This window comes from Esox lucius, chromosome 13 (genome assembly GCF_011004845.1).
Source record: "Esox lucius isolate fEsoLuc1 chromosome 13, fEsoLuc1.pri, whole genome shotgun sequence".
NCBI lineage: Eukaryota > Metazoa > Chordata > Actinopteri > Esociformes > Esocidae > Esox > Esox lucius.
The window spans coordinates 34776006-34795929 of NC_047581.1; the positions used below are offsets into that span (position 1 = coordinate 34776006).

A 19924-nucleotide genomic window follows, 5' to 3' on the forward strand; every position below is an offset into this window, starting at 1 on the left:
TTGGCCAGTCCATCACCTTTACCCTCAGCTTCTTTAGCAAGGCAGTGGTCGTCTTGGAGGTGTGTTTGGGGTCGTTATCATGTTGGAATACTGCCCTGAGGCCCAGTCTCCAAAGGGAGGGGATCATGCTCTGCTTCAGTATGTCACAGTACATGTTGGCATTCATGGTTCCCTTAATGAAAGTTAGCTCACCAGTGCCGGCAGCACTCATGCAGCCCCAGACCATGACACTCCAACCACCATGCTTGACTGTAGGCAAGACACACTTGACTTTGTAGTCCTCACCTGGTTGCTGCCACACACACTTGACACCATCTGAACCAAATAAGTTTATCTTGGTCTCATCAGACCACAGGACATGGTTCTAGTAATCCATGTCCTTAGTCTGCATGTCTTCAGCAAACTGTTTGAAGGCTTTCTCGTGCATCCTCTTTAGAAGAGGCTTCCTTCTGGGACGACAGCCATGCAGACCAATTTGATACAGTGTCTGGCGTATGGTCTGAGCACTGACAGGCTAACCCCCCGCCCCTTCAACCTCTGCAGCAATGCTGGTAGAACTCATATGTCTATTTCCCAAAGACAACCTCTGGATATGACGCTGAGCATGTGCACTCAACTTCTTTAGTCGATCATGGCGAGGCCTGTTCTGAGTGGAACCTGTCCTGTTAAACAGCTGTATGGTCTTGGCCACCATGCTGCTGCTCAGTTTCAGGGTCTTGACTATCTTCTTATAGCCTAGGCCATCTTTATTCTTTTCAGAGTTCCTCTGAGTTCTTTGCCATGAAGTGCCATGTTGAACTTCCAGTATAAGAGCAATAACACAAAATCTAACACACCTGCTCCCCATTCACACCTGAGACCTTGTAACACTAACAAGTCACATGACACTGGGGAGAGAAAATGGCTATTTGGGCCCAATTTGGACATTTTCACATATTAATGGCTGTGGGTTGAGTTATTTACACTGTTATTCAAGCTGTACACTCACTACTTTACGTGGTAGCAAAGTGTCATTTCTTCAGTGTTGTCACATGAAAATATGTCAGGGGTGTACTCAGAGTGGCTCATAGACAACTATTACAAAAGACTGCATACTGGCATTTAAATGTGGTAAATACCGTATTTGAGGTAAATACTAATAAAATATTTTTATTAAATGCAGTATTTGCATATAATATAAATTACTGGAACAGATTGGATGCCTTATTAGGTGAAAGCAAAATTGTCCTGAAGTTAGCAGCCTTTTTAAAGCAATCTGCCAATACAGATTATTAAATTTTTTGCTTGTTATCAGTAGATACCGATTGTTGACCAACCTACTGTGGGGAGAACAAGTATTTGATATGCTGCCGATTTTGAAGGTTTTCCCACTTACGAAGCATGTAGAAGAAATTTTTATCATAGGTACTCTTCGACTGTGATTGACGGAATCTAAAACCAAAATCCAGAAAATCCCATTGTATGTAGTTCTTGACCAGGTTTGCACACAATGCAGCAGGGATTTTTGCCCACTTCTCCATACAGACCTTCTGCAGATCCTTCAGGTTTCGGGGGTTTCACTGGGCAATACGAACTTTCAGCTCCCTCCAAAGATGTTCTATTGGGTTCAGGTCTGGAGACTGGCTAGGCCACTCCAGTACCTTGAGATACTTCTTTCGGAGCCACTCCTTATTTGCCCTGGCTGTGTGTTTCGGGCTACTCCAAGACCTTGAGATGTTTCTTACGGAGCCACTCCTTAGTTGCTCTGGCTGTGTGTTTTGGGTCGTTGTCATGCTGGAAGACCCAGCCATGACCCAGCTTCAATGCTCTTACTGAGGGAAGGAGTTTGTTGGCCAAGATCTCGTGATACATGGCCCCATCCATCCTCCCCTCAATACGGTGCAGTCGTCCTGTGCCCTTTGCAGAAAAACATCTACAAAGAATGATGTTTCCACCTCCATGCTTCACGGTTGGGATGGTGTTCTTGGGGTTGTACTCATCCTTCTTCCTCCAAACATGGCGAGTGGAGTTTAGACCAAAAAGCTCTATTTTTGTCTCATCAGACCACATGACCTTTTCCCATTCCTCCTCTGGATAATCCAGATGGTCATTGGCAATCTTCAGACGGGCCTGAACCTGTGCTGGCTTGAGCAGGGGGACCTTGCGTGTGCTGCAGGATTTTAATCCATGACGACGTAGTGTGTTACTAATGGTTTTCTTTGAGATTGTGGTCCCAGCTCTCTTCAGGTCATTGACCAGGTTCTGCCGTGTAGTTCTGGGCTGATCCCTCACCTTCCTCATGATCTTTGATGCCCCACGAGGTGAGATCTTGCATGGAGCCCCAGACCGAGGGAGATTGACCGTCATCTTGAACTTCTTCCATTTTCTAATAATTGCGCCAACAGTTGTTGCCTTCTCACCAAGCTGCTTGCCTATTGTCCTGTAGCCCATCCCAGCCTTGTGCAGGTCTACAATTTTATCCCTGATGTCCTTACACAGCTCTCTGGTCTTGGCCTTTGTGGAGAGATTGGAGTCTGTTTGATTGTGCGGACAGGTGTCTTTTATACATATACTGAGTGGAGAACAGGAGGGCTTCTTAAAAAAAAAACAGGTCTGTGAGAGCCGAAATTCTTATTGGTTGGTAGGTGATCAAATACTTATGTCATGCAATAAAATGCAAATTAATTATTTAAAAATCATAAAATATGATTTTCTGGATTTTTGTTCTAGATTCAGTCTCTCACAGTTGAAGAGTACCTATGATAAAAAATTAGGAAAACCTCCAGTGTATCAAATACTTGTTCTCCACACTCTATCAATGCATTCCTAATTACACTTATTAGTCTTTTATTAGCTAGCGGGACTCAATGAAGTCTGCTTGCATGCTTTCATCTTCAGATTGCATAGAACCAGGCCATGAGATGATCGGGTTTTTAAATCCCAATCATATCAAAGTATATAGAGTGGATATAAAAAGTCACCACACCCCTGTTAAAATGCCAGGTTCTTGTGATGTAAAAGAATGAGACAAAAATAAATCATGTCAGAACATTTTCCACTTTTAATGTGACCTATAATGTGAACAATTCAATTGGAAAAACAACCGGATATCTTTGAGGGGGAAAATGAAAAATATAAACCTTACAATAACCTGGTTGCATAAGTGTACACACCCTCTTATATCTGGGGATGTGGCTGTGTTCGTAATTAACCAATCACATTAAATCTCATGTTAAATGGAAGTAATTACACACCTCCCATCATTTAAAGTCACTGATTTCCTGACATTTTCTTAGTTGCATCTCAGAGCCAAAAATATGGGTCAACAAAGACATTACCAAGAACTGGATCTCCCTCCAGGATGTCCATCAATTGATGAAAAGCCTACTGCAACATTAAAGGAACTGCAGTTATTTCTGGCATGTACCAGCTGTGTGCTACATGTGACTACAATCTCCCGTATTCTTCATATGAATGGTCTGTGGGGTAGGGTGGCAAGACTGAAGCCTTTTCTTCCAAAGAAAAACAACCAAGCCCGGCTGAAGTTTGCAAAAACAATCATCAAGTCCCACAAAAGCACGTGGGAAAATGTGTTATGGTCTGATGAAACCAAGGTTGAACTTTTTGGCCATAATTCCAAAAGGTATGTTTGGCACAAAAACAACACTACACATCACCCAAAGAACACCATACCCCCAGTGAAGCATGGTGGTGGCAGCATCATTCTTTGGGACTCTTTTTCTTCAGCTGAAACCAGGGCCTTAGGATGGAGGGAATTCTTGCACAAAACCTTCAGGCATCCGTTAGAAACCTGAAGATGAAGAGGAAGTTCACCTTTCAGCATGACAATGACCCAAAGCACACATCCAAATCCACAAAAGCATGGCTTCACCAGAAGAAGATTAACGTTTTGGAATGGCCCAGCCAGAGCCCAGACCTAAATCCAATTGAACATCTGTGGGGTGATCTGAAGGGTGCTGTGCACAGGAGATGTCCTCGCAATCTGACAGATTTGGAGAGCTTTTGCAAAGAAGAGTGGGCAAATATTGCCACGTCAAGATGTGCCATGCTAATAGACTCTTACCCAAAAAGGCTGAGTGCTGAAATAAAATCAAAAGGTGCTTCAAAGTATTAGTTTAAGGGTGTGCACACTTATGCAACCTGGTTATTGTGAGTTTTTTAAAAATGTTTCCTCTTCGAAGATTTCAGGTTGTTTTTCAATTGAATTGTTCGCGTTATAGGTGACATTAAAGGTGTCACCCAGAACCTGGCATTTTAACAGGGGTGTGTAGACTTTTAAATCCACTGTAGACATATCAACAATCACGTGTGCCTTACAGCTGGCCTAGTAACCTAGTGAGTTCTGTGCAGAACTTGAACAAACTGAGTTTACGGCTGCAGAAAGAAGGCAAGAAGTGTGGCCTTATCAGAAATGTTGGCAACAGTTTATCTGAAACAAACCGGCCACCTCCTTGGTTAAGTGGATCTTGTATTCAGATTGTTTTCTTGTGCACTGTGCACTACAAATTATTGGACCTCAGATTATTTCTTTTTACATTTTAGTTTTTACACATTTTCAATCTTTTATTCATCCAACCCAAAGTAACCAAAAGCGACTTTGCTTTGACTACTCAAACCCTGTGTGTTGCTTTGTGATTTCTCCCAAGTATCGCTTTAAGTAACACCATTGCCACAAAAAGCCGTATTGGAAGCCTGGCAGAAAATGACTGAAGTTTAAAGTAATGTGGCATGATTTTATGATCAAAAATGCCCAAAACACATATGCCTGATTACTAATTATATTGTATAGACTCCTTTCATTGCAACGCTAATGACATTAATTGTCAAGCCTATAACCAACAATCACTGTCTGGTATAGGATTATGAGTCTCTTTTCATCTTTTAAATGATGTTTACTTGTCAGAGGGTTGGTGAGGCACACCTGTTACCCGTCGCTCTGTCGGAGAGATTATACAGCTGTAGGGTCTCACAGATTGACCCACAGTGTTTGTGTCTTGTCTTCTCTGTCTGTCAGGCAAGTGGATCGTGAATCCAAACTACGTTTTGGACTCTGCTAAGAATGGCTCGTGGCTGCCAGAGGAGCCCTACGAGCTGGACTCATCGTGGGTCGTCCCTGGGGCCGTTAATCCAGTGCGGGTGTGGAGGGAGAGGGTCACCAATGGGGCAGTGGCTGGGGCCTTCGAAGGCTGGAGGGTCCTCCTGATCGTCAAGCCAACTCAGAAAGACATTTTTCAAAGGTGATCTTCAGAATTTACTTTAAATTGACACCACGCCCGTAGATTGAAGTGTTATGATGCATTTTCTGATTTTAATGTTGCGTAAACTTTGTGTCTGTCGCTTATTTGGTCATCGTCAGAATCCTTACAGCGGGGAAGGCCTCTGTGCACTCCAGCTGTCCTTCGTCTGATGTTGCTGTAACGCATGTCTTGACCAACCATGTGGTGGACTATGTGAAGGCCCAAAATGCCTGTGCACCCTGCTACCCCACAACACACATTGCCCATCACCTTTTGGGGGTAAACAACTACAGACGTCAAATTGCTAACCGAATGTCGTGCTACACATTCTGAACGTTTTCATTAATAAGCCTCAATCTTTTTTCTTTAGGAGCAAGTGTGTTCTTTGATGGGTTGGACCTGGACACTGGGTGAAACTGGGGAGACACAGACAGGTGGTGAGCCAGTGGAGACACAGACAGGTGGTGAGCGATGGGAGAGACAGACAGGTGGAGAGCCAGTGGAGAGAGTCATAATATGAGCCAGTGGAAGTCTGGGTTCAGGAACACAGATTAACCCTATTCTAGGACTGAACAATGCCAAAACATAGTACACACATAAAGTACCACAAATTACTTCTGCTATGCCTAATGTTTATTAAAATAGCAAGAGGCTTAACTTTAACTAGAGCTGTATCTTCTCGGCTGTGTTCATCAGTTTAGTGAAGATCCTAATTTAGACCTAAATGACCATTTACCTTTAGCAACACCAGTAGTTAACCAAAGGAAAAAGTGGAGAACCGATATCTAACCTAATTGAAGTCAAAAGCTGTTTGACCGCCGCACCCATTGATTATTATATTCAAAAATTATTTTAGAGGCTGCAAATATTTTCATAACACAATTTATATCTATGAATGACACTCTCTCCCCAGACTTCTCAGGGATAGAGATGGAGGCCAGAGACTATATCTCCCAAATTGAGGTGAGAGTTTTTTCACATCCCTCTGTGTTCTGCAATGGAGGTTACACTCATATATATATATATATATATATATATATATATATATATATATATATATATATATATACACAGACACACACACACACACTGAACTGAATTATAAACACAACACTTGTTTTTGCCCTCATTTATCATGAGCTAAGACTTTCTCTATGTACACAAAAGGCCTATTTCTCTCAAATATTGTTCACAAATCTATCTAAATCTGTATTAGTGAGCACTTCTCCTTTGCTGAGATAATCCATCCACCTCACAGGGGTGGCATATCAAAGTGTTGATTAGACAGTATTATTATTGCACTGATGTGCCTTAGGCTGGCCACAATAAAAGGCCACTCTAAAATTTGCATTTTTACTGTATTGGTGGGGTCCGAAAACCAGTCAGTTGATCAGGTTTTTGATTGTGGCCTGTGGAATGTTGGTCCACTCCTCTTCAATGGCTGTGCAAGTTGCTGGATATTGGCAGGACCTGGAACACACAACGCCATACACGCTGTCTGCCATCTGCCCTGTACAGTGAAAACCGGGATTCATTCGTGAAGAGAACACCTCTCCAAAGTGCCAGACACCATCAAATGTGAGCATTTTCCCACTCAAGTTTGTTACAACGACAAACTGCAATTCACAGTCAACAGCTCTGGTGGACATGTCAGCATGCCTGCAGTCAGCATGCCAATTGCACGCTCCCTCAAAACTTGCGACATTGTGCTGTGTGATGGAACTGCACATTTTAGAGTGACCTTTTATTGTGGCCAGCCTAAGGCACACCTGTGCAATAATCATTCTGTCTAATCAGCATCTTGATATGCCACACCTGTGAGGTGGATGGATTATCTCGACAAAGGAGAAGTGCTCACTAACACAGATTTAGACAGATTTGTGAACAATATTTGAGAGTAATTGGCCTTTTGTGTACATAGAGAAAGTCTTAGATCTTTGAGTTCAGCTCATGATAAATGCGGGCAAAAACAAAATTGTTGCATTTTATTCCAATGCATCAGAGGGATGTCATTGTTGAAAGATATCATTCATGAGAAGGGTACAAAATAATTTTCAAACCATTAGATATACCATGGAACACAGTGAAGACAGTCATCATCAAGTGCAAAAAATATGGCACAGCAGAGACATTACCAAGAACTGGACGTCCCTCCAAATTAGATGAAAAGACGAGAAGAAAACTGGTCAGGGAGACTTCCAAGAGGCAGGAATTTCTGGCAAGTACTGTCTGTGTTCTACATGTGACAACAATCTCCCGTATTCTTCATATGAATGGGCTATGGGGTACATCAAGCAAAAACAAACATCAGGTCTCCCAAAAACATGTGGGACAATGTGTTATGGTCTGATGAAACCAAGGTTAAAGATTTTGGCCATAATTCCAAAAGGTATGTTTGGGACAAAAACAACACTGCACATCACCCAAAGAACACCATTCCCACGTTGAAGCATGGTGGTGGTAGCATCATGCTTTGGGTCTATTTTTCTTCAGCTGGAACCAGGGCCTTATTCAGGGTGGGGGGAATTATGAACAGTTCCAAAAACCAGGCAATTTTGGCACAAATGCTTCAGGCGTCCATTAGAAAGCTGAAAATGAATAGCAAGTTCACTTTTCAGCATGACAACGACCCCAAGCACACATCCAAATCCACAAAAGCATGGCTTCACCAGAAGAGGATTAACATTTTGGAATGGCCCAGCCAGAGCCCAGACCTGAATCCAATTGAACATCTGTGGGGTGTTCTGAAGAGGGCTGTGCACAGGAGATGTCCTCGCAATCTGACAGATTTGGAGAGCTTTTGCAAAGAAGAGTGGGCAAATATTGCCACGTCAAGATGTGCCATGCTAATAGACTCCAACCCAATAAGACTCAGTGCTGTAATAAAATCTAAAGGTGCTTCAACAAAGTATTAGTTTAAGGGTGTGCACACTTAAGCAACCAGGTTAAGGTAAGGTTTTAATTTTTAATTTTTCCCCCCTCAAAGATTTCAATTTGTTTTTCAATTTAATTGTTCACATTATGGGTCTCATTAAAGGTGGAAAAAGGTCTGACATGATTTCTCTTTGTCTCATGTTTTTACATCACAAGAACCTGGCATTTTAATAGGGTGTGTAGACTTTTTATATCCACTGTGTGTATATACACACACCAGTTAAAAGTTTGGACATGCCTTCTCATTCAAAGCTTTTTCTTTCTTCAAGGACCCCTTTGTAGAATAATAGTGAGGAGAACAAAACTATGAAATAACGCTTAGAATCATAAAGATGGTTAAGGGAATGCCAAGATTGCGCAAAGCTGACATCAAGACAAAGGGTGACATAGTGTCAATGTATGATTTATTTGACACTTTTTTGGTTGCTACATGATTCCAATTTGAAAGTTTTAGTGGGTCCAAACTTTTAACTGGTCCTGTGTATATTTAGTTTTGGAAACACTTGTCAGGCATGTCAAACATCCAGTCATTTTAATGAAGGCTCTGATAGCATGTGACCTTGTGGATGTTTCTTGCAGGAGGCTAGAAGACTCAGAGAAGAGCTGAGAAGTCTCCCAGAGACCATGAGCTACAATACCCCCATACTGAACTCTCAGGTATGCAGATATGCTCCAAGCATTATAATACAACTACCATACATCGGTATTACACAGTTGTAAAATGAGTATGGGATTTGTCAGAGGAGATCAGGTCATTCAATTTCCTTTATGTCAAGCGCCTCATCGTAAGGTGACATTTTGTGCATGAATGCATCATATCCGGGTCACCTGGTTTAACCAGTGCTGCCAGCTGATTGGTGAAGCGTGATTGGCAGACCTATTAAGGCTAGTCCCACTGACACTTTCCCAAGTGGATTTTCCACCGTTGCCTATAAAGGCGGCCATGTCATTATTTTTGGGTAATAAGTGACAGTTAACGAGTTGACCCAAGGAACATCTGACGTCCTGCCTGTCACTCCCCTTTCTCGTACCCTCTCTCTCATTCTCCTCTCTTTGTAACACTGTGTTCTTCCCTCCTTCTCTTCCCCCTCCATCTCCATCGCTGTCCCCCCCAGAGTTCGCTAGTCAGCTTTCACAATGTGCAGAATCTCACCGAGTGTGGTTTCTTCACGGAAGCTCTGGAGGAGATCCTGACCTATCTGCAGCCGGGACAACACCCTCCAGCCTCTTTCCTTCAGCCCCTGATGCAACACGCTCTTCACGTATGATCACAGAGACTCTTGGGTGTCACTCTATGTAGTGTTAAAAAAACCAACCCTGCTTTCCAGGCCACTAATGGCTCCTTCTTCCCCATCCAGGGAGACGCCAAACCTCTCTTCTACAACGTGTTCCACACAGTTCTCAGAACCATCCTAAGGAACAACCCGCCCCGGGGTTCGCCTTCGACTGAGAGGTTTTTCTTGAAGGTGCTCCAGTGCCCCCAGTGTGAGAAGGGAGTCTGGCCTTATCTGGAGACATCATTCAGGTATACGTCACTATATTCATAATATATCATGAATTATTGCTTATACCATACATACCACATTTTGTATACCATATATATATACACTCACACACAATGGGTGACAAAGGAAATACCTGAATAAATTAGTGGAGGAACACAACAAATTCATATGCTTCCGTACAAGTGTACTGCGCGTTGCGATTGAGCAATTAACATCCTGTGGAGTGTATAAAAATGCTGAGCATGCCCAGATGACCTCGATTTTGTTTTAAGATGTCAAGGGGAAAGGATCTAAGTGACTATGAAAGGGGGTTCATTACAGAGTCACATCCCCCCCGTCCCCAGGACACGAGCGGTCACTGAAGGAGTATGAAAACAAATGATATGCTTTGGCCTTGGCACTAACCAGGTGTAAACCAGTTGGAAAATTGGAGAGTTGTGTTAGTGCTCTGTACTACCATCATCAAAACACCAAATGAGGGAATGTCTTTTGGAGGAACGGTATTCCATCCCTCCAGTAGAGTTCCAGACACTCTATCCCACAGTGTATTGAAGCGGTTCTGATGGCCCAAGCCCTGACTGAGGTTTTTTCTTTAATTTGTCATCTGTCTGTGTATAGGAATGTGTCTCTATGTCCTTATGCAGTAAAGTATTGCCTCAGTGTATATTTTTAGCTATAACGGGACCAGTGTTGTTTAAAACGTTTTTAGAGTGGGGGCATTGCGTGTTGCCTGAATCTCGATACACAGAGAAACTAAACATATTGTACTGTAATATTATCATATGAGGACTGTGGGAGTGGCAGGAGGCCCGTTATTCAACTGAGTTAAAAACGAAATATGCTGATTCTAACCCCAATCTAATCTAAGGTAAAAATAAATGTATATATTTTGTTCAAGTCATTCTTTGTATGGATCTGTGTTTCTCCAGGTTGTGTATGGGCAGCGAGCTCACCTGCCACTCATTCTCTAGCACTGCCTCCCCGGAGCTGCTCCGCTTCCATGGTGACCTGCAGACCTTTGCAGTGAAGCTGTTCAAATGCGACTTGCGCGCCGCCAACAATGGGTAATCATTAACTATGGGTCAAAGCCGTCTTGTTGGTGTGCTGTGAGACAGTCTTTGAAACAGTTTACTTTTACTTAGGTCCCGGCAGTACGACACAAAGATAACACTGAATATTCCTGCATGTTCTTCCTCCTCCAGACAAGCTGGAGTCGTGGAGTCCAACCTCCTCAACCATGTGTTCTGGAGTGTGTGGGATCGGTCCACGCTGGGATCCAGGCCCGTGCAGCAGCTTGTCGAGCTTCTGGTCGAGGCGTCGAAGTGGATGTGCTCCGTTTGTGAGGTAAATCATTCTGAAGTCACTGTTCCTAACCAGTTCTCCAAAGCTTATAATTGACGCTGAAAATGACACAGCCACATTCACTAGGACTAGATCCTCAACGAGTCAGCCACATTCACTATGCCTATATCCTCAACTATGTTGACACATTCACAAGGCCTATATCCTCAACGACATAGCCATACACACTAGGCCTATATCCTCAATGAGTCAGCCACATACACTAGGACTATATCCTCAACAAGTCAGCCACATACACTAGGACTATATCCTCAACAAGTCAGCCACATTCACTAGGCCTATATCCTCAACAAGTCAGCCACATTCACTAGGCCTATATCCTCAACGACGTAACCATAGCCCTATATACTCAACGACGTAAACACATTCACTAGGCCTATATCCTCAACTACGTAACCATAGCCCTATATACTCAACGACGTAAACACATTCACTAGGCCTATATCCTCAACAAGTCAGCCACATTCACTAGGCCTACATCCTCAACGAGTCAGCATACATTCACTAGGCCTATATCCTCAACGACACACACACCTAAACCATTCCTACGCCCCTGTCCTGTTCCGTCTCTGTGTTGTCTGTGCAGGTTCAGGCGTGGGGCGCTGAGAGGAGCAGACGGCAGAGGCTGGTGTTGACCCTCCAGGACATGCTCGGCGTGGTGGTGGACGTCTGGTGTCAAAGGCACAGCCGCCTCAACCCGAGCCTGGTGGAGCGAAGCCTGGAGGACCTGGCCCAGCACTTGGCCATTATCTGTCAGGGTACGCCGCTCCGCCCTGGCGCCCACAATCCGTCCACGGTCTGAAGGACTGAACGTACACGTGTGATATTCTGGTTCCGTGTTAATGCGGGGGGGTGTTCCAATCCGTGTCCGTCCGCAGACCTGCCCCTGGACGTGCTGGAGGCGTTGGTTCCCGGGATAGTCTCGACGAGGCTTCGGATGGCCGCGGCAGACTCCATCTTCAGGATGTTCTGCCACAGGGGTCACATCACACTCGGGGTAGAGCCTCTCTCGCTCAGGAGGATTGTACGTTTCGGCCCCGTCCCAGTTAGACTGTCTTTGTGGTTGTTGCCAGATGTTATTCCAGTGGTCATCGCCATTCTGTTTTGTGTGTGTGTGTGTGTGTGTGTGTGTGTGTGTGTCCTGGCAGGTGTCCTACCTGGCTGCTCTGGGGAAGCTGAGTGCGGTCGGGCCAGGAGATCACCAGTCAGACAGCAGCAGCCCCCTGTCTGAGCCTGAACACACCTCACCCAACTTGTTCAACCCGGGCACAATTACTGAGTGAGTCTGCCTGGTTCTGTCTGTCTGCTTGTGGCACTGTGTGTCGTCGTCCCCCACCACCACCACCAGCATCATCCCGAGGACCAGCCAGCGACCTGGGGGGAAACAGCAGGGGGGGGCAAGGTGCACAGAGGGGAGGTGAGGTGATGGATTGAGTGGAAAGAAGGGGGAAGACGTGGCGAGGAGGTCAGCTTGTGGACTCATCACAGCTGACATGAGAGGTGCATAGGGCAGGTTACCGCTGGGGTCACAACAGTCCCTCCCTCCCTCCCGCGCCACTCCTGTCCCATTCCAGGCCGCTGCCGCTGTCATTGTGCTGTTGGCCCAGGCAGGCTGGCGGGGAGGGTCGGGGGTTCATCTCGGGGTCAGCGGTTCACTCAGAGGCCATTCTGGGCCCCTGTCCCCTCACGTGATGACCATTCACCAGCGTTCGCTTTGCTCTGCAGACGAATAAAGACAACCGTAATGCTGTCTTACTTTGCAAAAAATCTACACGCGTTAAGGATGTGTAACTATTTTGAGATGGGGGAGGCATATTGCGTTTAGTTTTACCTCTCACTGGCGGTCTCCCCGTTCCTCCCCCAGACTCCTCCCCCAGACTCCTCCTGTGGGGACAGCTTGCTGTCAGGGCACACATCCACACCATGGCTGGCGGGTGTCTCTCCATAATTGAAGCCGTGTTCCTCCTGCTGGCTTAATCAAGCAGAGCTTATTGCTTTTCTGTTTGAGCCCGTTTGGGTTGGTCATTACACTCTGTCTCTGCCTCTCTGTCTCTCTCTCTGTGTTTCTCTCTCTATCTGCCTCTCTGTTTCTCTGTCTCTCACTCTGTTTTATCTTTCTCTGTCTCTGTTTCATTCACTCTGTTTCTATTTGTCAGCCTCTCTGTTGTTCCCTGGCGTGCTCTCTCTCACGCTCTCTCTCACGCTCTCTCTCGCGCTCTCTCTCACGCTCTCTCTCGCGCTCTCTCTCTCTCGCTTTCTCTCTCTCTGTTGCTTTCTATTGGTCCCACTATTTCTCTCTCTTCTTTGTGTTTTTCTTCTCTCTCGTCGTCACACATGTTACTGTACAAGTGCACAGTGAATCACTGCATCCCTTAAATAAATCTGCTTCCACGACTGGAATTGAGTGTTTGGGGGAGCAACATTTAGGCTGGTGTGAATGGAATTAAACGAGAGAAATGTTCAGAGTCCGATTCCTGACAGTTCATAATGACACCCAGCGGATTCTGGTGTGTTTGTAGATTGTGTGTTTGTGTATGTATTTAGTGTTGTTGTATGGCTTAGTATACACTGCCCCGGGGCTTGTGGAGATCCTGGAGCCAGAATGACAGAATGATGATCCCCATAGCATGGTCCATCGTATGGGAACGAGGGGAATCTGGGCCCACTTGCCAAGTAAAGTCTATTGCCAGCCTCTCCATGTGGACCGAGGACTTCTGGGTTAAGTGGGAAGAGATTAAACGCAGCGCTCTCTTCCTCTTATCTTTCTGCGCGCGTGCGCCAGCGTTTTCCATATTTTAGCAGTGCCCCTGCTAATAACAAGCTACGTGACAGGACGTTTGTTCCTCCCGCACTGCCGGGAGATTCCGCCTGGGTTCTGAACAACCCAATTACCAGGGAACAAGCAGGCTTCCCTGTAGTAAAGCACGGCTCCTCTCTCCCCCCACTCTCCCACTCATCCCTGTCACCCACGCGTCAGACGTCCTGCCGGCAGCTGCCCCCCCCCCCCCCCCCCCCCCACCAAACTCTCACTCACAGGACTCCTCTAACAGCCGCACAGCTATTAGCACTACACAGCTTTGAAGAGCTCGCCTTCGCTTCCTCTTTATGTTTTCCTCGTAATAATCTCCCTGTTCTCCGTTGACTTGACTCGGCTGGTGTTTAACTCACTAAGTGGGGGGAAATGTGCAGTGGAAAAAGGACTGGCTGATGCTTCCGCCAACACCGCGTGCGGCGGACTGCTTTATCCGTCTCCGCCATGGTCAGGGACAGGGCTGCGGTGTTCTGCGGCCAGGTCATACGTTATGGTGGAAGCCAGGGTGCAACACCGCTGAACTTTAACCAGGTCGTCATCAATGCTGTAGGAAACTGTGAATTCCTTGATCCTTTCAGGATCCATTCCGAGCACTGCTTCACTCTCCATTGGAATGGGGGGGGGGGACGCTGAAGACAAGTAAAACTGTTCTGTATATGAGAGCAGAGGCTTTACTAGGTGGCAGTGATGGCCATTAAAATAGTGAGCTGGGAGTTTCTCTCTGCTAGTCTGTTTGAGTGAATCAGTGCTCAGAGTGGCCCTGTCCACGTACTTACTGCTGTACTGCTCTATTCCCCGAGGGGAAGGGGGTCTTACTATCCTGATGGGGACCAGAAATCCCTGCAAGAATAGTCAAATATGGGAAACTACCTCAGGGACATTTTGCCAGCTCCTGTGAGAAAAAAAAAAAAGAGGCTATTTTCGGCATTGGTTTTGGTGAAAGTAACAGTTAGTATAGTGGTTGGTTTGAGGTATTGTTTTTGAGGTTAAGGTTAGGTTTTTTGGTGAAGTGTTTAGTGGAACGTTAAGGATTAAGAGTAATTGGGTTTAGAATGGCATTAATGTTTGTGGTCTCTACAAGAATAATAAAATGTGTGTTAAATATTTTTAAGTTATGTCAATCATTAGATGACCATTTTAATATGACCCCTGACCTTGTCTCCTGTCACTACCCAGAATGCCCAGCGGTCTGGTTAATGGAGCAGGCCCCAGGAAGAAGAACATCCCCAGAGGTGTTAACCGAGTCAATGCAGCAGGTAACACACAAACACTTCTCTGCACATTTTCAAGACAATACGCATGGACTGTGTCATCAGTTTGAACTTAATCAAGAGCAAAGCCCATGATGTATTTATAAAGCCAAAGATTTGCATAATATGCCACCTCACAGTCAACTGTCCAGAAGCTGTGATGGTGCAGGTTTGTGGGTGGAGGCTGAATTCAGCAGGATCACTGCTGCTTTCGTCTTCAAAGAGTTCACCTTGGTTCTCTACCTCTGGCGTTCTCATTGAAATTCCCTGCACTCTTTATTTTTTTTGTTGGTCTGTCATCCACATTTTTGAATAATAAAAGAAAATAAACACAGGATAAAAGACAAATTCGGGTGAAATGATAGATGAAAGAAGTCAAACAAAAACCACATTGGCGCACAACGGTGGTCAGATCCCCACTTTAAGAATATTAAACAGCATTTATGGCCACGCTGTTAAAGTGAGGGACTGTGTGTGGAACTTCCTGCAATTAGAGCCTTGGCACTCCGTGTGAACTCTCCATGGTGTCAGCAGTCATGTCTCCTCCCTACACCTGATCAGAAAAGCCCTGCACCGGAGCCGGGGTGGAGGGGTGCATGGGTGGAGGGGTGGAGGGGTGGATGGTAGGGCAGGCAGAGGCACAGGTCTCAAGGCTCTTCTTCGTATGTTGTTTTTCCACTACGTGATCTCTGTACCAATGCGCTCCGCATTAATTTTTGATGAACCATCGGCACATTCTCTCTCTCTCGCTCTCCCTCACACACAGATTTCATCTTGCTTTCCTATGAGCTGTTTTTCTGTGCTGCATATCATCAGCATGCATCGCTGCTAGCCTTGCTCCCCTTTAGGAAGGTTGTTTTCTGTCCTGTCTGTGCTCTGGGGCTCTGCAGTCCCTCGGTGAAGGTTCCTCTCTGACTAGACTCTTGAGATTAGTGGCTGACGTAACTAGCATTGAGTGCAGACTGATCCATTAGGTCTAGTACAGAGTTACCAGTATGTTAGAGGAACACTGATTTAAAATACTAACGTTAAGAGTTTTGGAATAGCTAACCTGTAGTACTTAGTACAACTAGCATTGACCCAGATGGTCCTGCCTTCATGTTGTTTCTGTTTCATACCTGGGTATATGATCTAATAACTAGCATTGATCCAGATGTCCCCATCTTCATATTGTTCCTGTCTCATACCGGGATGTATGATCTAGTAATATAACTAGCATTGATCCAGATGTCTGTACTTTATATTCTGCCTATATCACACTGGGGTATACAGTGTTGGTCAACTAGTTACCCTTTCATTAACTGTGTGGGGAAAATAAACGTATAATATCAATATGATTATCTACGTGTAGAATAACCACGTACTATATCAAAATAACGTGACGGAGTGGAGTCGGCCCTCCCAGCTGCCTCTTGAACACTCCCACATATAGGAAATATGTTTTTAATTAATGAATTACTACATGCTTTCTGTTCAGATACAGTACCCTATAGCGATAGGGTGAAAACACTTTTCTAGGAAGTATCTTTAGCCAGTACTTTTTAGTGGCCCCTTTGGCAGCGACCCCATAGCATGAAGCTCCCACCACCACACTTCACAGTAGAGATGGTATTAGCAAGGAAAATGAGTGCTCCCTGGTTTTCGCCAGATGTTCCACTTGGCATTCAGGCCTGGTAGTTTGAGTTTAGTGTCATCAGACTAGAAATGTTTCTAGAGCACTCTTGAGTCCACCATGTGGCATTTCAAATGCCTTTTAGTCCGGATTGGCTTCGTCTAGCCACTCTACAGTACCTTGATTAATGGAGTGCTGCAAAGATGTTTTTTCTTTATGCCGTCTCTTCCTTATTTGCAGAGAAAATCTGAAGCTCTGTTGTAGTGCCTGTTGGGTTCTTGGTCACCTCTCTGACCAAGGCCCTTCTTGTGTAGTTACTTAGTTTGGCCAGACGGCCAGCTATAGTATAAGTTGGTGCTTCTAAAAGTCTTCCATTTTACCGTGATGGAGCCCACTGTGCTCCTGGGAACCTTTATTGCTTTAGACAATTTAAAAATAATTACATTGAATAACATTCTCCTGATCTATGCCTCAGCACAATTCTCAGTCTACATAGAGTTGCTTGGAGGTCATTGTTTGGTTTTTGGTCTTGCATGCTCTGTGAAGTGTGGAACCTTATAAAGCCATGTGTGTGCTTTTCTAAATCATGTCTGAACAATTGAATTTGCCGAACATGGTCTCTAATCTTCAGAGTTCTCCAAAGTTCTAGGGATGTCTCAAGTATGATCAAAGAACACATAATGCATCTGAGCATCTTTTTTCATCAATTATTAATTAAGTCCATAACACACCAAAATGTGGGGAGAGTGAAGGGTTCTGATTACTTTCCTAAGGCAATGTGTATATATAAAAATACGTACATGTATGTCAATATTTGAAAACTGTTTAGTGACTTTATTATGGTCCTGTTACATTGATCACAACTGATGAGTGTTGATGGACATTGTTTGCTTATTTAAGCAATAAGGCTTGAGAGGCTTCGGTAAACAGCCAAGAAGGCTTGAGAAGGTTCATATACAGCCAATAAGGCTGGAGAGGGTTCGGTAAACAGCCATTAAGGCTTGAGATGGTTTGGTATACAGCCAAAATTCTACAGTGAAGGGGAGTTCTCGGGCACACACAGTGGGGAGAACAATTATTTGATACACTGCCGATTTTGCAGGTTTTCCCACTTACAAAGCATGTAGAAGTCTGTAATCTTTATCATAGGTTCTCTTCAACTGTGAGTGATGGAAAATCACATTGTATGATTTTTAAGTAATTAATTAGCATTTTATTGCATGACATAAGTATTTGATACATCAGAAAAGCAGAACTTAATATTTGGTACAGAAACCTTTGTTTGCAATTATAGAGATCATATGTTTCCTGTAGTTCTTGACCTGGTTTGCACACACTGCAGCAGGGATTTTGGCCCACTCCTCCATACAGACTTTCTCCAGATCCTTCACGTTTCGGGGCTGTCGCTGGGCAATACGGACTTTCAGCTCCCTCCAGAGATTTTCTATTGGGTTCAGGACTGGAGACTGGCTAGGCCACTCCAGAACCTTTAGATGCTTCTTACGGAGCCACTTCTTAGTTGCCCTGGCTTTGTGTTTCGGGTTGTTGTCATGCTGGAAGACCCAGCCACGACCCATCTTCAATACTCTTACTGAGGGAAGGAGGTTGTTGGCCAAGATCTCGCGATACATGGCCCCATCCATCCTCCCATCAATATGGTGCAGTTGTCATGTCCCCTTTGCTGAAAAGCATCCCCAAAGAATGATGTTTCCACCTCCATGCTTCACGGTTGGGATGGTGTTCTTGGGGTTGTTCTCATCCTTCTTCTTCCTCCAAACACGGCGAGTGGAGTTTAGACCAAAAAGCAACATTTTTGTCTCATCAGACCACATTACCTTCTCCCATTCCTCCTCTAGATCATCCAGATGGTGATTGGCAAACTTCAGACGGCCTGGACATGCACTGGCTTGAGCAGGGGGACCTTGCGTGCGCTGCAGGATTTTAATCCATGACGGCGTAGTGTGTTACTAATGGTTTTCTTTGAGACTGTGGTCCCAGCTCTCTTCAGGTCATTGACCAGGTCCTGCCATGTAGTTCTGGGCTGATCCCTCACCTTCCTCATGATCACTGATGCACCACGAGGTGAGATCTTGCATTGAACCCCAGACCGAGGGAGATTGACTGTCATCTTGAACTTCTTCCATTTTCTAATAATTGCACCAACAGTTGTTGCCTTCTCATCAAGCTGTTTGCTATTGTCCTGTAGCCCATCCCAGCCTTGTGCAGGTCTACAATTTTATCCCTGATGTCCTTACATAGCTCTCTGGTCTTGGCCATTGTGGAGAGGTTGGAGTATGTTTTTAAGGTTTTACTCTTAACTTATAAATCAATACATGAACTTGCTCCTACTTACCTTGCTGAAATGATCCAGCCATACATACCTACACGTAATCTACGATCGCAAGATGCAGGCCATTCCTAGAATTTCTAAACAAACAGCTGGCGGCAGGGCCTTTTCTCATAGAGCTCCACTACCGTGGAATGATCTGCCAATTAAGGTTAGAAATGCAAACTTTCAAGTGTCTACTAAAAACTCATCTCTACAGCACGGTTTATAATTAGGTGTAGCCTGGCCCGGGGGCGTGAAGGTGACCAGTAGGCTTGATACTGTCCACCCTTGCTGTCTTGCCAGGTGAGCTCTCGTCGCCACTGGGATGCCCTCCCTCCAATGCCTTTCGGGGGAAGAGTCACTGGCTTGTTGTTGACTCTCTGTTGCACACTTGTGCAATTGGTCTGTACGCTGCTGGCAATACTCTGCACTCATTCAGGGGGGTTGCGGTTGGTGGGTGTCCCTTTGGTTGATTTCCTGCCTGTTGGGCCCTGTCCGGGGCCTCCCCCGGGTAGGGCCACAGTGTTGCCGGACCCCCCCCCCCCCCCCCCCGGGGAGGAGGAGATGAGGTCCTGGTCCACTCCTGCGGAGTACCTGGTTTGGGGGGCCCGTTGCTGTCCCTGTCCTTGTCCATCTGGTCATACTTTTGACCTAGTCTAGAATCAAATAGACTCTGGATTTAGGCCAGAGAAATGTATTATTCCAATTGGACTTTTAATATCTCACCTGGCACATCCAGAAGGGGACTGGTCACCCCTCTGAGCCTGGGTCCTCTCTAGGTTTCTTCCTAAACTTCGGCCTTCTTAGGGAGTTTTTTCTAGCCACTGAAATCCAACACTGCGGTTGTTTGCTCCTTGGGGTTTAAGGCCGGGTGTCTCTGTAA

General features: G+C 45.2%; 1 protein-coding gene across 7 annotated transcripts in view; it reads left to right on the top strand.

The window, feature by feature from the left end:
* The window catches only part of slf1 (SMC5-SMC6 complex localization factor 1), a 49062-nt gene that overhangs the window by 3729 nt on the left and 25409 nt on the right, over positions 1-19924 (top strand). For 3 of the 7 annotated variants that reach the window (XM_029124880.2, XM_034296192.1, XM_034296197.1), the window contains exons 4-16: positions 5015-5237; positions 5357-5516; positions 5608-5728; positions 6151-6200; positions 8751-8828; positions 9287-9433; positions 9530-9696; positions 10606-10740; positions 10879-11020; positions 11625-11796; positions 11917-12062; positions 12187-12317; positions 15027-15106. In XM_029124880.2, coding sequence (XP_028980713.2) covers positions 5015-5237; positions 5357-5516; positions 5608-5728; positions 6151-6200; positions 8751-8828; positions 9287-9433; positions 9530-9696; positions 10606-10740; positions 10879-11020; positions 11625-11796; positions 11917-12062; positions 12187-12317; positions 15027-15106 — 1752 coding nt within the window. The remainder of the gene's footprint in view (positions 1-5014; positions 5238-5356; positions 5517-5607; positions 5729-6150; positions 6201-8750; positions 8829-9286; positions 9434-9529; positions 9697-10605; positions 10741-10878; positions 11021-11624; positions 11797-11916; positions 12063-12186; positions 12318-15026; positions 15107-19924) is intronic. The other 4 variants (XM_034296195.1, XM_034296193.1, XM_034296194.1 and 1 more) reach the window with 4 other exon arrangements.